The sequence below is a fragment of the Tarenaya hassleriana genome, unplaced genomic scaffold (genome assembly GCF_000463585.1).
Source record: "Tarenaya hassleriana unplaced genomic scaffold, ASM46358v1 Cleome2, whole genome shotgun sequence".
In the NCBI taxonomy this organism is placed as follows: domain Eukaryota; kingdom Viridiplantae; phylum Streptophyta; class Magnoliopsida; order Brassicales; family Cleomaceae; genus Tarenaya; species Tarenaya hassleriana.
The window spans coordinates 5,189,866-5,205,911 of NW_010965372.1; the positions used below are offsets into that span (position 1 = coordinate 5,189,866).

Sequence of the window (16,046 nt, forward strand, 5' to 3'; positions counted from 1 at the left end):
TATATATATATATATATATATATTATATGCGTAAATTTGTCGATGCTAACTTTCGTCAACAAATATTCTATTTATTTTATTTTATGGATTAATGGATGTGAATATGATGTTGTGAATTATATTAGAGAGGCGCGTTGTGGGTATTCGATAGAGTCGGACGAAAATGAAAACTTACGAACAATTCCGTGTGCTAACTGCTAAGTATCCTCAAATTGGATGTTCTATTATTAATAATTACACACTAGACGGCTGCCGCCTATCTCAGGATATTTTTATAAGAAGTTTTAAATAAGATGATCATTTAATTTCATATATATATATGGGTTATTAGAATTTGAATATATTTTTCCAAAAAAATTGTCATGTTTAATTGAACACAGGATGTTAAATTTGTTACATAAAGATCGATTACGCAACCAGATCGTCATTAACATATATAATTAATAAAACGAAAAGACAGTTATAGGCGGACCTAGAAATATATATGATTAGGGGCATGGTAAGAATAGATTTAATTTTATTATGGGGGTATTTAATGCGATTAATCAAAATTTTATAAAATTTGTAATGAAATTATATTTTTAATTTGAAACTGGGGGCATTGGACACCATTTTCTTATAAATAGCTAGGTCCGTCCATTATAGCAATATTTAGCAAATTAAGATACAAAATACATATGGACAACTAAATTTGACACAAAGACATGGTTATATCCTAGTTGTGGTTCCATACCCTGTCATCTTACAACTTGAGATGTGGACCTTTTTTGCATTACTAGTGGTTCTATTCAGAAACTCTATCAGTTGGAGATTCGTTTCTTAATTATTTTATTTAAATTTCTATTGTTTTAGTTTAGTCGGTCGAATTATCGAAATTAATATTTCAATTATATATAGATTTTATGGGAATACATATATTTTAAATATATTATCAATATTTAAGACCCATAAAAATTAAGGAATAGCTTGTAGCAAGTAACCTTTGCACAAATCACAAAATCTAAAGAGCTTTGCTATCTAAGCATATCGCTTAGTAAATATAGCATGAAAACTTATATTTTATTTGAATTTAACACTTGTAACGATAGGTTTACGCGTAATTATATATAAAAATTTGATTATACATACACATAACAGATTCGTAGAAAAATCTTATTTGATTTTAAATGTTGTATTCGGGGAGTGTGTATATGCCATCCAACACATGGCGTGTTGGATCCGAGTCACAAGCTAATTAATGTCACCAGCCAATTTACAGCGGCTGCATTATAATCCATTACCTTTTATTTCCAATAGCCCATTATCAACATATTCGCACATATATATTATATCATATACATACTAAACATTAATATATAAGAATATTTTAAAAGTTTTTTGGCCCAGTTACAAATCTCAAATTGTACACATCGTTCAAACAATTTAAGAAAATTACAAATCTCTTCATTGTCAAACATTCCAAATCATTTGGGATTATTCGGTCAAAAAACGATTAATTACTCCTTTTTGGTATATAAAGATCGACTGCTTTATATATATATATATGTAAACGATACGTGTTCAAAGTACATGGAATACTAATAGATAGATATATTAGTGAAAAGATATAACCATTAGCAGTCTATTCTATATATAGAGATTGAATTCAAACGTCATGATATCTCCTCTATAAATAGAGGACAACCATACTCACCTCTTATACACCTCACGAACGTTTTAGAAAAATTTAGAGAGGAATAAAAAAAGAGGGAAGCCTCTCTCCTCTATGGCCGGATCGACTCGGCCGCTTCTCTCCGATTCCTTCACTGACTCGTCCGATTTCAGGCCCCCACCGCCGCCTCCACCGCTCCCGCCGCCACGATCGCTCGACTCAACGATCGAGCGGTGCATCGGCCGGTTCGGGTGGGCTCAATTCCTCCAAGCTGCTCTAGTCTCCTCGGCCTGGGTCTTCGATGCCCAACAGACATTCATCACCGTCTTCACCGACGCTGAGCCCTCATGGCACTGCACCATGGCAGGCCGAGTCGACTCGGTCTGCGACTCGTTCACCACCTCCAAGGTTTGTGGCCTACCTGAAAACGCTTGGTCTTGGGATTTCTCCCCGCACGTGTCGATCATATCGGAGTGGGGCCTACAATGCGCGAGTTCGCTCGTCAAGGGCTTGCCGGCTTCGTCGTTCTTCTTCGGGTGCCTCATCGGTGGCTCGATCTTGGCGACCCTCGCCGACTCATCGCTAGGTCGGAAAAACATGCTCTTGTTGTCGTGTCTCATGATGTCTTTTTCATCGATGTTGACGGCTTTCTCCACGAACATATGGGTTTACGCCTTCTTGAGATTCGTCAACGGATTCGGTCGTGCCACGATCGGGACGTGTGCTCTCGTTTTATCGACGGAGTTGGTCGGGAAGAAATGGCGTGGACAAGTCGGTGTGATGGGTTTCTTCTGCTTCACGTTAGGATTCTTGTCCCTCCCCCTCATGGGTTACATCAACGAGGGAAGATCTTGGAGGGTTCTTTACCTTTGGACATCGATTCCGACCATAGTTTACTGCTTTCTGGTCTGGATCTTCGTACGCGAATCTCCGAGGTGGCTTCTCGTAAAGGGTCGTAAAGAAGAAGCCGTTTCGATCCTTCGAAGCATAGCTGCTCCTACTGACAGAAATGGCGGTCTCGTCACAATGAGCTTCTCAAACTTGCCATTCGAGCAAGAAGAGGGATCCAACTTAGACGTTTACGCAGCAATGAAGTCCCTTGTCCAGAAAAAATGGTCTCTGAGAAGATTATCCGCAGTTATGGCGGTCGGATTCGGCATTGGAGTGGTCTACTACGGAATGCCATTAGCCCTAACCAATCTGAACTTCAACCTTTACTTGGGTGTCACGCTTAATGCTCTGTCCGAACTGCCGGCTTCTCTGATAACGTTCTTCTTCATCGACAAGCTCAGCAGACGAAACGCCCTTATAGGATTCACCGCCTTGAGCGGAATCTCGAGCATTCTCATAGTGGTTCTCGATCATTTCGACATATCTCACGGGTTATTACAGATAGTGCTGGAGCTGGTTTCGTTCTTCAGTGCATGTTCAGCTTTCAACATGGAGCTGATATACACGATTGAGCTGTTCCCGACGTGCGTGAGGAACTCGGCGATAGCGATGGTGAGGCAAGCTTTAGTACTCGGCGGCGTGTTCTCGCCGGTGATGGTGGCGGCTGGTCGGGACAACCACTTCTGGTCGTACGGACTGTTCGGTTTGGCGATAGGGTTGTTCGGTTTGTTCGTCGTCGGGTTGCCGGAGACTAGAGGAAGTGTTCTTTGCGATACCATGGACGAGGAAGAGTCCAAGGAGAGGCAAAGGGACAACGATCTTGATCATGATGATGGCGATGATTATGAAGTTCTTGCTTGATGATTACGGATTCGGGTTGATTATTAATTGTAGATTTCGTTAGTGCGTCAAAATCGATTGATGTAAAAAAAAATAGTGAATATATAAACAAACGTGGGGTGTTGTTATCATTATAATTAGCTGGGCTGATTTTTTTTTATTTAAAAAAATTTGTTAAATAGATAATGGAATCCTAAACACAACTAATTATGCATGGCATTCACATGTAGCAAGGTAATAAATTTCGAAGGTGATAGCTTTGAATAAAAGAGTTGAAACCAAAACCACGTTTGCAATAGTCAAAGGTTGGTGGCCAAAATTTTGAAGAAGCAAATGGGGTTGACGAGACGGGAAAGGACAAAAACCATCCAAACAGAACCAAAAAAAAAATATATACAAAAGAAAGATTGAGAAAAAAAATGCAAAATAAAAAAATTATTCTTTTACTATTTTTAAGCATTTATTTTTTCTATTGTAACAAACAATTAAAATTATTTTCTCTTTATAACTAATAAAAATATTATATTTGTTTGAGAGTTGATATAAATCTTTCTGCTATTGGCGTTTAAGATAGATATTCTGTCGAATCATATAAATTTTCGGTATTTTATTAGTTATTTTTTCTTCTAAATTTAATTGCCTAAAAAATGATCTATTTACGTGTGATCCTATCAATTTTTTATTATAAAAAATAATTTTTTTACTATTAGTAGATTTTCGACCCAAATATAAATGTATTCGAGAATTAATCAGATCCATGCATAAATATCATTTGAACACAACTATTGGTTTATATGAATTTTATGTATAATTTGTTTTTTCGATTTTTTATATTCAGTTTTATTTCTGCATGGCATATTGCCTCTAACTGTAACCATGATGAATTCCTTATAGGTGAAGTAGGAGGAATATCACTATTGGATTTGCTATATACAGATATTATATGATCAGCATCCATATGTAAGCTTTACTTTATCTCCCTTAATAACAAAAGTAAAAAACAAGATTTTTTATTTAAATGAATATGTACTTATAATAAAACTATAATTAAATCATTTGCCACCCTTTTGGTTATAGAAAAGATTTGGCGGCCATGGAACCATGAAAGGCAATGCACACTACTAATCAGTTTTTGTCATTTTTCTTTTGTATCTATCTAATATTATATTATAATTTATGTTCAAATTGCCTATAGTGATTAATTATTATAATCAATATGAATATGTGTTCTTATAATTCTGTTTATCCTAATGACTCACCGTGACGTGTCCTGTTTTGTACTTTTATGTAAGTCAGCAATAATTTATCTAACATTTTTGTATGATTATAGTAAGGTTCCTGTTGGTTCATCGCTTTTCGATGTATTTCTTTTGTATATTCCATTTTCACGAAATTTATCAAATTTTCAATTCTTTATTTGGATGTATAATGGAAAGTTTTAGATAAATCGTGTGACAACTAAAATACCATTACATATATTATTTTTTCCATATATATTATAATGCTTTTCTTTTAATATTATCTTTTTTTTTTGTAAAGGTTGTTGCTTTTAATATTATCTTACTAACTATAAAAATTAATATTCGAATTCACTTAAACTAGTCAATTAATAATATTTTATTTAATATATTTTTTATTGAATTTGTTGTACGATAAAGTAATGAACTCTTTGAAGATCTAAAAAACGGGATTAGTCTGAATGTACAAAAATGATCGTCATTTAGATACTCGTGGTTTATAAAAAAAAAGTAACTAACTCTTCTTCCTCACTCAAATAAGAAAATTCTAATTATTCATTTAGATAATAAAAACAGAAGTATGTTATTAATTTCTTGCTAAATTGGCCTTATTATATCACAAAATAACAAAATACAGATTTATTTTCCAACAGTTTAGTCCGTTTCCCCTCCGAGAGCAAAGGGCTAAATAGATATTACATTAGTTTTCAGTCGATGCAAGAGAATAACCAAATATGAAGGGTATGAAAGTAATTGTAAATAATTATAGGACTTCCTTGCATTTTCTCTAAAATGCGAACCTCATCAAAGAACCCTAGAAACAGAAAGAGGAGGGAGAGAGAGATGTCTTTCTTGTGGGAGAAAAGCGAGACATGGAGATGGCTGGTGAGGAAGACGAGGGACTCCAGATCATTCTTCTTCACATTCGCCACCTTTTGCGGCGTCATTCCGGGCGTCATCGGCTATTGCGTCATGCAGGCTACCAGTTCCCGCAACCCTGAGCTCGAGGCCCGACTCCGACAATCCGCCCGCCCCGAATCCCTCGTGCGTACATCTCTTCTTGTCTAATTCCTCCAGTATTATTGGGAAAACTTCTGTAATTTCGCGATCATCAATGGGTTTTGTTATTGTTTCGTGATTGTCTTGTGGCGTGTGCTCTTCTGTTAAAGCACTGAAATTTATCTTCGATCACACTTCTTGGAGATGTTTTGATTCTGGCAAATGTTGTCGGATCTATCTGTTAGTGATGGGTTAGGGTTTTGTTAAGATAGAAAGCATGTCGGATTGAGTCATGGATTCGGCAGTTAAGGTGCTGGAATGACATGTTTCCTTCGTTGAAGCTCTTCCTTGCCTTGTAGTGTTGATGAGTTTGCAGTGTGTTTTGTCAATACTGGCTGTTATCTTCTGTTGTCTGAGACATCTTTCTGTAATCGATGACCAGATGATGGGCAAAGTTAACCAAGAGAGGCTTGCTGAATATCTCAATGAGTTGAAGGAGAAGAAAGACACCAATGACCGTTATGTAGCTGCTCTGAGGGGAGAGACCCTTACCAGGAAGCCTTACCAAAGAATCCAACCAGTCTCGAAGCCAGAAGACACAGAGACGACGATCAAAACCCAATAAGGATGAATTCGTAGAAGAACTTTTTGTACAAATCCCTCAGTGGAACCTTTGATCAATGCACTCTATTATGCACTCATCGTATCTGTTTTTGTACTTGGACCTCTAGTTCCAAAGTTTTTCACTTTTCTAACATTTTATTACAAATAACGAAACTGTATAATCTAAACATGTACATTGGTTCACCATTCTTGTTACAGAGAAATGGTTTTCTTAGGCCTTTCACGGCACATATCGACTACGGAAAGTGTTTCAGAGGAGAAGCCTGATAACTCCGGTATATGCTCTGTCGGAGAAAAGACAAGTATGTGCAAGTGTTTTGTTATGCTCAGAATGTTGTTTGTGTTGATCAGGTGTAAAGCCGAAGCCGACTGGTGATACGCTGTCGGCAGATAGGGCAGGTCGATATTCTGGACCCGCAATCTCCGCAAGTCTGCGAATTCCCAGAGAGAAGTCCGTGGGTTTTCTCACGACTCGTCAAGTTATCGTAGCAAAAAACGGGGAATTCAATGGGTGAAAGTGAAACTCACCATGTGGCCGCAGCCGAAAGCCACATCCTTTGCATTGGTCAGGCAGATCGGACAAGCCTGTAAAACCCGAAACCATATGAGACCCGATGGTAGATTCGCCAAATTACGGGACGGGTTGTGATTATTTCACCTGGGTAGATTCATCCGAGGAAAGTGATCGTAGTGTGGAATTAGCCGAGAGAGGCCGGGGCGTGTATGGGACGGGCGGTGGCCTCGGAACTACCTTCTTTGCTTTTCCTGTCTGTTGCCTTCTCAATCAGAAGCAGAAAATCGAATCAGGTCAGTAGCAGAAGCTAGACGAGAATGAAACACAACTTGTCTGTTCTGTTCTGTTTTTGTTTTCAGGGACATGGTTAAGATCAAAGAGAATGAGGAGTACCCAAGTAAGCGGAGTTCCATGGCTGCTCTGTACTGGAACGGAATCTCCATTAGAGCAGCAAGAGCAAAGGCGGTTTCTTTCTCAGGTTCAGTAGAATATTTCGTCATAATGTCTGTGAAGTTTACAAACTGACAGAGGGCAAAAACATGAACAAGACAGGACTAAAAAAACACAGAGATTGAGACTTGGAAGCGGCTGAGGTACCTGAAAGTTGTCGAAATCTCGCTTGGGGATCTTGTCATCAAACTTCCTCATGTCTTCCCACGGTCCATCTCCGACTCCAACAAGCACAATAGACAAAGCATACGAGCTGCGGATAAGGTACACGAGAAATGGTTTAGATTCCTGGATCTAATTGCATATGAAAGGCAGGAAATGAATCTCGATAAACCCGGATTCTGTTCTTTTTGTATGATCAACCTTGCATTTACTATCGCGTTAATCGTTTCTTCCTCTTGTGGGCTGAGTTCACTCTGGCTCGTCTTGCCACTTCTCGTCACCTTCGAACAGAGAAGTGAACAGAGAAGGTAAGCTCACTTCTCTTTATTTCTTTTTCAGATTGCGATATCGAGACTTGAACCGTTACCTGACCATCTGCTATGATCACCAGAACATGGAATTGGCCTCCATTCTTCTCAACTATGTCAATGGCGGCATCAATGACCGGTCCGTAAGTTGTAGGCCCTTTAACATGGAAAGATAGAAGAAGCTTTCATATCGAAGGCCATGATTCTTCTATGAAACAGAGTAGATGCTGATTTGGTACAAGGGACGGTGATAGATCAGAGGGAAAGTCTTTGACCTGAAAGACGCAAGTTTGGAACTATTCTTCGGTAGCATGCTAAGACCTCTTCGAAGCCATGGCACGGGGAATGATCACTGTGGAAACTGAACACATTCTCGTCATGTGTCGTGGCTGGGGATTGCAGAAAAAACGCGAGTCAGAATTCGTATCCGCATATCTGAGACAACAAGAGATGGAGGGAGAAGAGACAAAAGTTGATGAACTCACAATCTCCGAAGCCAAAACAGGGGATTAAGTTGTCATCATCGAAGGGTGCCAATGTTTTCCCAATTATAGAGATTGCCTTCTCATACGGGTTTGGAACATCCCCGAGAGCGTGCAGGGACTGCCAATCGAACGAAGCTTTTCCTTTCGACATGAAGAGTAACAGGAGAAAAAGGCTTAGCATCCAATGTAAATCCATGGCCCGGATCCTTTTTTTTTTGCAGGAAGCTGTTATTTCTGAGAGTGCAATAAGCTACAAAATACCTGTCCACTCGTTGCTTTTTGTGAAATCGATACCGAGAATGAGATCGGAGGACTCTAAACCCGTCTCTCTCAGAGCTTTCGATACCTGCAAATCGATACAGAAGTAGCCAGAGATCAGTTCTATACATTTCAAGAATCAAGCAGCTTTTCTGATAATGTTAGCCACTCCCAAGTACTCATCTCTTATATTTCCATTGTCTAAACTGTAAACTGCGAGTGTTCATCTGAAGAAGATGCATAAAGAAACACAAGCATTATCTTTTAGCTTTCTGGCAATGACAAGAAGGAAGGCATCAGATTCCTTACTAAGCTAAGGACATAGTTGGAATGCAGTCTTGTCCTTTACTGTTTTCATTCATGTCAACCAAATCGGAGCATTTGAACTAAAGGGCAATCACATAACTTTCACAAATCTCATCTGACACTCTGATCTCCATAAGAAATATAGGTTCCATAAAAGGGCCCTTTGTTGACGGATTCTCCACATTGTTCGTTTTGTAATATCAACTGCTGGCCAGAAATTTTCTCATGAAATATTGAATTTTTCACATAGCTTTCACCTTTCCAACAGTCTTGGAACTCAACCCAGGTCGGGTTGCTCGCTCGATCGAATGCCTGACTGATCCTTCTATCTTACGAAACACAGCTCTTTTTTTTGTTTTTGTTTTTTTTATTAAGAGAAGGGTTTCTTGACATTTTTTTTTTGGAAAGAAATGTGAATAAGAAAAAGGATGCATTTGGGTTACCTGTCATAATCATACTTAGGCAATAAAATGCATATTCATATATTATGTACGAGTGTACGTATGTCTGGAGACAGTTGACTTGAAGACCGAGTCAACTTAAAGAACACAAGAACATGGAAGCAGAGCATCATAAGTCAAGAGGAAGGAAAATCGAACGATTCCAGCAGATAATTCAACCCCAAACAAAAACAAGCAAGCTTTGTGCCGATTATACTCGTGAAAAAAAAACCCACAAAAAAAAATGGAAACTTTGAGAAGGAAAGAACCTGGTCGAGGGAAGAGAAACGGTCGGGGATGAGACCGTACTTCTTCTTGGCTTCGGCTTTGGCGCTGTCTGAAACGACGGCTGCAGACGAAGAGGAAGTCGACAAGGACGGCGGCCCTCGAAACGACGTCGTCCTGCTTCTGCTCTTTCGAAAGAGATTGCCCATCCGGAGAGAGAGAGACGAGAGTAATTGAATTCGGAAACTGAGCTTTTCTTTTTCTTTCTGAATAGAGAATATTGCTCTCATAAATTACACTTACGCTTAAACTAATTGCACTAAATATTTGTTGTATTGTTTCTTCATACATACATACATACATACATACATATACACACGAGTGGCAAGAAAAAGGGAGTTTTTAGGATAACTTTAGAGGTGAGGCAGCATCAGATACTGCGTTGACATGATACTGGTCGATCACATCCCAATTCGCATCCCCTTTTTTTCAATTGGGGAGAAAATACGTTGTTAATAAAACCTGAATTTGCAATTTTTTGTTAGGATTTTTATTATTACTGTTATTATTTAATTTGATTTCGAAATTTTCAAGAAACAGTCCATTGGAAACATACCAACCAGACCCATTCAATCACATGACCCATTGGGCCCACCCCACAATTATGAGGCCTTAATTCTTTGATTTTAAAAACAGGTTTAGGTTCGCATACGTGCATATAAAATTTTAGGTTTTAAACCTAGATGATTTTTTTTATTAGTTCATATTGTATTTTAAATATCCTAAAATATTTAGGTATTTGGTCTATATCAGCCTTTTATGATTTATCCCCCCTCTTCGTATACGTGGCTCATATCTTACACAAATAACTTTTTAATCGTCTAACAAACCGAATTTTTTAACTTCAGATTTTATAACCCAAAAAGAGCCTAACATAAATAAAAATAATTATATGTTTAATAATTATAAAATAAATAAAATCTAGTGAATAGTGGCATAATTGTACGGCCAGATCCGCACACATTTATTCATTTCTTTGCGCATATTAACTAAATTGATAGAGGAAAGGGCAGCTTTCTTCAGCTGCGAAATTGCGGGTACATATGCGGAGCTAACCTCGGTTCCGCGGACAGAACCAGAGGCCTAGCCATGAGCAAACTGGTCACCGACTCCACGAGCTCGACCCGACACAGATCCGGAGGGAGGCTCCAAGTGAACCCTTGGAGAAGCCTAGCCAACAACATCACCATCATGTATGTCCCGATCTTAACACCTATGCAACCTCGGCGACCTGTACTGAACGTCACGAACCGCATCTCAGGCTCCATAAGACTCACCTCCTCTGACCACCCATCCCCGCTGATGTGGCGCTCCGGCTTGAAGACGTCAGGATCCTCCCATATCTTAGTCTTAGGGTTCCGACCTAGGTTGACCCGACTCACCATCACATGACTGCCTGTTGTTGAAGCATATTTATGTGATTAGTATATGAGCAACGAGAGCCGTTATGGATGCTAAGCGGCGTATATAATAGCGGTATTGATTAAATATTTTTCTTTACTTCATAAACATAATGTACATTGTTTTGATAGACATAACACGGGAAAAAAAGATTATTACTATATATACTGGCCTTAAGTTTAATTAGTGGGTGCGACAATAGTTGGAATTCGGAATTAAAATATTTTATATTAAAGTGTATGGATAGTTACCTTTGGGGACAAAGTAACCTGCGAGGGTTGTGTCCTCTATAGCGATGAAGTCTGTAAGATTCTCGACAACAAGATTTGATGTAGTTGAGTTTCGGTATGTCACTTTCTTGCACAAGTCTGTCTTTTCCGACCACTCTATCGAGTTCGTCGACTGCCTTTTTAGTTGAGACACCAAGCTCTGATACCATATAGTAAGATTTGGAGAGAATGCGCTGATCGTGTATTCACATAGCAATTACAAGAGATATATAAGTACAACCAATGGACGTAAGTATAGTAACAAGAAGAGAGATCTAAGGAGAATAATATCAAAATCATAACAGCAATATATCTCTTTCCATTATTAAATGGTCTTCGATGAGTTGGCACATGATGTGACAACTCTAGTTGAGAATATGGCAAAGATATGTGACCGTTTGAAGAGGAGAATCAAAGGAATAATCATCCTAAATCAATTCCCTAATCTATGCGAGATGTCAAACGAGCCGGCTCGGACCAGCTCGTTTCGAGTCAGTTCATATTCAACCCAGTTCGTTAAGCCCATTTTTATTTGGGCCAGAAAATTCCTGGTTTAGCCCAAGTATTTTTCTAAATATCTAAAAAAAATCATATCAAATTATATAAAATCATTTCCAAATGATATATCAACATAAAAAGAACATACCAATACATCCAAATCATATTTATATTCACAATCACAATCCATATACAAAAAATCATTTCCAAATAGACAAAATCATAATCCATCCATGTACAAAAAACCATTTTCAGATCTTAATCCATGCATACAATTAGATCTTAATCCATGTACAAAAAACCATCTTCAAATCAAAATATCATACCAACAATATCAACACTTTCAAATTTCAACATAATTTTTTTTTTAATTCCAGCTCCCGAGCCAGCTCGCGAGCCAGCCGAGCTAGCTCGTTTGGGCTCGGCTCGTGGCGAGCTGGCTCACTCAGCCCATTTTTATTTGGGTTCAGATATTCTTGGCTCGACTCGGTAAAAAAGGAGCCAACCTCGAGACGGCTCGCGAGCTCGGCTCGTTTTGACATCCCTAGATACAATGAGCTTTTATTTCCTTATTAATGCTTATGGATATACGCTGCAATACCTCTCCAAGATGTGTAGCCGTTGGGAGACTTATTCTTCAAACAACATTTCCTTATTTATTGTTTTATTTACTCTCTAACTTATGTATATATTAGTGTAGAAAGTATGAATAAATAATTAAGTCAAAGAGTTGAAAATCAACTCTCTTCTTCTTCATCTTGTTTATTTATTTTTATTATCTTTTCTCCATTTTCAAACACAAACACATAGAAAATCTTCAACGTGGCCTACCATGATTTGTGTGATTTACCGTGTGCGCCGAATCATGCATGATCATTGAGCAACTGACGCTTATGGAACTCGGTCCAATAATTATTTGTAATACAATTTTTATGATCGCCAAATGAAATGATATATTAATTGGATTATAAGATTTACTTTTTTATATGTATAATAAAAGAATAAGAATTTGTTAATTTTAGATATTTTCCATGTTTGCACAGTATTCAAAAAATGTATGAAACATCATATGAAAAAGAGTAGAAAGGAGACAAATACTTTTGACATGATCATTTCAATAGTTCGAGGAGTAACATGAAGAATGATAACACATACTTAAACATCATATAATGATTTCATCAAATATATATAAAAAACTTCTAAAACGTTTTACTTTAACCAAATGATTTATTGGACCAATTAAATCATACTTTTTAGTAATGTTGACTTTTAAAAGAAATAGATAATGAATTATAAGATTAAAATTTGTAACTTTTAATTACTATTTATATTTCACACTTTGACATTTATTATCTATTCAATTTTGTAGATTTTTTTCTCCATTCAATTTGTGCATAATGTACAAATATTGCACACATATTTTTTTATTGAAGTTTTGATCGTATTTCATAACTCATTTATTGCAATGATACCAATTCTGATATTTTCTCTTGTATCTCTTCCAGTGAGTTATGTGATAATTCCAAATTCACCAGTCTCAACATACATCGAAAGAAATCATTCGATAAATCCAAATCAAACAGTCTCGACATGCATGGTTAAATTTTTATATTTGTATACTATTCCAAAAACGCACGAAATCATATTTATAGATAATATCATTTTTAAACTAAAACACATTAATTACATATTTATAATCTAATGGGTCATCTCACGTACTACATCGTGTATTTTCACCTTACCATCATCTTTCTTCATCAATAAACAAGCATCAACAAAGGTATTGATGATAGAATGACCATCGTGTTCCGCTATTTCTATATCTCCTATTCTATCTACGATTCACCCACCGTCAAGTGTCATGCCATAATTTTCGGGATATAGAGCACAGTACAGAAATTAAATATAATCTGATTTTCTCACCCACTCCATCAGATATTAAACTATCATAAATGTACTTCAAAATCGGAAGAATTTTATCTATCGTACCATTAAAATTATGGACTGTTGATTCCAAAACGCAGATCGTATGTTGCCAAACTATTACTTTTTTCTTTTGCTTGCCATGCTTTCACCTATGATGTTATAAGCACTAGTGGTAAGCCGCAACATTTTCTAACTATTTCTTTTGCGAGCATGTGAATTTTCGTATGATTTACACCTTTCGGAATACAAGTAAGGCCTCAGTATGATTCAAACATCGGACTTCCATCGCATCATTCGAGTTCATAGCCACACACACTTCACGGGTACGAATGGTGAATAATATCTTGGATGTGGATACTTCTTTCAAGGATGGGATTCCGATCTCTCCTAAATCCACCTTTCTCCATAAGTCCTCAAATAATAACACAAACTTCATTTCCATAAGCACACGTATTTTTTTATGGATTTTTTCTCCATTCAATTTTTTCATAATGTACAAATATCGCACACATATTTTTTTATTGGAGTTTTGATTGTATTTCATAACTCATTATACTATTAAATTCTAATGATATATTTGCATATTTGATATTGTTTAACAATTTTGCAAATCTTGAATATCTTTTTGTCATATCTATCTTTCAAACATTGGAAGCTCATTGGAATCCAATAGATGCTCTTTAATTAACAGATATTTATCAATATTAACTTCTCTAATTTCTCATATTTGATATCGTACCATTAAAATTATGGACTGTTGATTCCAAAACGCAGATAGTATGTTGCCAAATTATTGCTTTTTTCTTTTGCTTGCCATGCTTTCACCTATGATGTTAAGCGCTAGTGGTAAGCCGCAACATTTCATAACTATTTCTTTTAATCGAGCATGTGAATTTTCGGATGATTTACACCTTTCGGAATACAACTAAGGCCTCAGTATGATTCAAACACCGGACTTCAATCGCATCATTCGAGTTCATAGCCACACACACTTCACGGGTACGAATGGTGAATAATATCTTGGATGTGGATACTTCTTTCTATGATGGAATTTCGATCTCTCCTAGATTCACCTTTCTCCATAAGTTCTCAGATAATAATACAAACTTCTTTTCCATAAGCACACGTATTTTTTTTATGGATTTTTTCTCTATTCAATTTTTGCATAATGTACAAATATCGCACACATATTTTTTTATTGGAGTTTTGATTGTATTTCATAACTCATTATACTATTAAATTCTAATGATATATTTGCATATTTGATATTGTTTAACAATTTTGCAAATCTTGAATATCTTTTTGTCATATCTATCTTTCAAACATTGGAAGCTCATTGGAATCCAATAGATGCTCTTCAATTAACAGATATTTATCAATATTAACTTCTCTAATTTCTCATATTTGATATCGTACCATTAAAATTATGGACTGTTGATTCCAAAACGCAGATCGTATGTTGCCAAATTATTGCTTTTTTCTTTTGCTTGCCATGCTTTCACCTATGATGTTAAGCGCTAGTGGTAAGCCGTAACATTTCCTAACTATTTCTTTTAATCGAGCATGTGAATTTTCGAATGATTTACACCTTTCGGAATACAAGTAAGGCCTCAGTATGATTCAAACATCGGACTTCCATCGCATCATTCGAGTTCATAGCCACACACACTTCACGGGTACGAATGGTGAATAATATTTTGGATGTGGATACTTCTTTCTATGATGGAATTTCGATCTCTCCTAGATTCATCTTTCTCCATAAGTCCTCAAATAATAACACAAACTTCATTTTTTTATGGATTTTTTCTCTATTCAATTTTTGCATAATGTACAAATATCGCACACATATTTTTTTATTGGAGTTTTGATTGTATTTCATAACTCATTATACTATTAAATTCTAATGATATATTTGCATATTTGATATTGTTTAACAATTTTGCAAATCTTGAATATCTTTTTGTCATATCTATCTTTCAAACATTGGAAGCTCATTGGAATCCAATAGATGCTCTTTAATTAACAGATATTTATCAATATTAACTTCTCTAATTTCTCATATTTGATATCGTACCATTAAAATTATGGACTGTTGATTCCAAAACGCAGATCGTATGTTGCCAAATTATTATTTTTTTCTTTTGTTTGTCATGCTTTCACCTATGATGTTAAGCGCTAGTGGTAAGCCGTAACATTTCCTAACTATTTCTTTTAATCGAGCATGTGAATTTTCGAATGATTTACACCTTTCGGAATACAAGTAAGGCCTCAGTATGATTCAAACATCGGACTTCAATCGCATCACTCGAGTTCATAGCCACACACACTTCACGGGTACGAATGGTGAATAATATCTTGGATGTGGATACTTCTTTCAAGGATGGGATTCCGATCTCTCCTAAATCCACCTTTCTCCATAAGTCCTCAGATAATAATACAAACTTCTTTTCCATAAACACACGTATTTTTTTATGGATTTTTTCTCCATTCAATTTTTGCAT

General features: G+C 36.6%; 4 protein-coding genes and 1 long non-coding RNA gene across 5 annotated transcripts; 3 read left to right on the forward strand and 2 right to left on the reverse strand.

Annotated features, from left to right (window-relative positions):
• The first annotated feature begins 1,714 nt into the window (after window positions 1-1,714).
• Window positions 1,715-3,522, forward strand: LOC104812388 (organic cation/carnitine transporter 3). The gene has a single exon (XM_010539519.1). The coding sequence runs from the start codon at window positions 1,766-1,768 to the stop codon at window positions 3,401-3,403; it is 1,638 nt and encodes a 545-aa protein (XP_010537821.1). The 5' UTR covers window positions 1,715-1,765; the 3' UTR covers window positions 3,404-3,522.
• Window positions 3,523-5,441: 1,919 nt separating this feature from the next.
• Window positions 5,442-6,438, forward strand: LOC104812391. The gene is made up of 2 exons (XM_010539521.1): window positions 5,442-5,664; window positions 6,062-6,438. The coding sequence occupies exons 1-2, from the start codon at window positions 5,464-5,466 to the stop codon at window positions 6,242-6,244; spliced, it is 384 nt and encodes a 127-aa protein (XP_010537823.1). The 5' UTR covers window positions 5,442-5,463; the 3' UTR covers window positions 6,245-6,438.
• On the reverse strand, window positions 6,328-9,674 carry LOC104812390 (E3 ubiquitin-protein ligase RGLG2). Its single transcript, XM_010539520.2, has 11 exons — window positions 9,436-9,674; window positions 8,424-8,508; window positions 8,163-8,303; window positions 7,953-8,066; window positions 7,737-7,834; window positions 7,571-7,650; window positions 7,355-7,460; window positions 7,151-7,278; window positions 6,902-7,019; window positions 6,772-6,828; window positions 6,328-6,674 (listed from the first exon to the last, which is right to left on the reverse strand). The coding sequence occupies exons 1-11, from the start codon at window positions 9,598-9,600 to the stop codon at window positions 6,591-6,593; spliced, it is 1,176 nt and encodes a 391-aa protein (XP_010537822.1). The 5' UTR covers window positions 9,601-9,674; the 3' UTR covers window positions 6,328-6,590.
• Window positions 7,379-8,023, forward strand: LOC104812389. Its single transcript, XR_771590.1, has 2 exons — window positions 7,379-7,471; window positions 7,709-8,023. It is a non-coding gene; the product is annotated as an uncharacterized LOC104812389 (long non-coding RNA).
• Window positions 9,675-10,470: 796 nt separating the features above from the next.
• Window positions 10,471-11,291, reverse strand: LOC104813304 (dihomomethionine N-hydroxylase-like). Its single transcript, XM_019202354.1, is given in 3 exon segments — window positions 10,471-10,847; window positions 11,104-11,147; window positions 11,149-11,291. Coding segments are annotated over 3 exon segments (564 nt in total).
• Between the last annotated feature and the right edge of the window lie 4,755 nt (window positions 11,292-16,046).

Excerpts from the sequence above, each read along its gene's own strand:
- LOC104812388 (XM_010539519.1), top strand. The coding sequence starts at position 1,766 with ATGGCCGGATCGACTCGGCCGCTTCTCTCCGATTCCTTCACTGACTCG.
- LOC104812391 (XM_010539521.1), top strand. The coding sequence starts at position 5,464 with ATGTCTTTCTTGTGGGAGAAAAGCGAGACATGGAGATGGCTGGTGAGG. Across the intron at positions 5,665-6,061 it reads CCGCCCGCCCCGAATCCCTC|ATGATGGGCAAAGTTAACCA; the intron begins GTGCGTACATCT and ends ATCGATGACCAG.
- LOC104812390 (XM_010539520.2), bottom strand. The coding sequence starts at position 9,600 with ATGGGCAATCTCTTTCGAAAGAGCAGAAGCAGGACGACGTCGTTTCGA. Across the intron at positions 7,461-7,570 it reads AACGCGATAGTAAATGCAAG|CTCGTATGCTTTGTCTATTG; the intron begins GTTGATCATACA and ends CCTTATCCGCAG. Across the intron at positions 6,675-6,771 it reads CTTTCGGCTGCGGCCACATG|ACTTGCGGAGATTGCGGGTC; the intron begins GTGAGTTTCACT and ends GGGAATTCGCAG.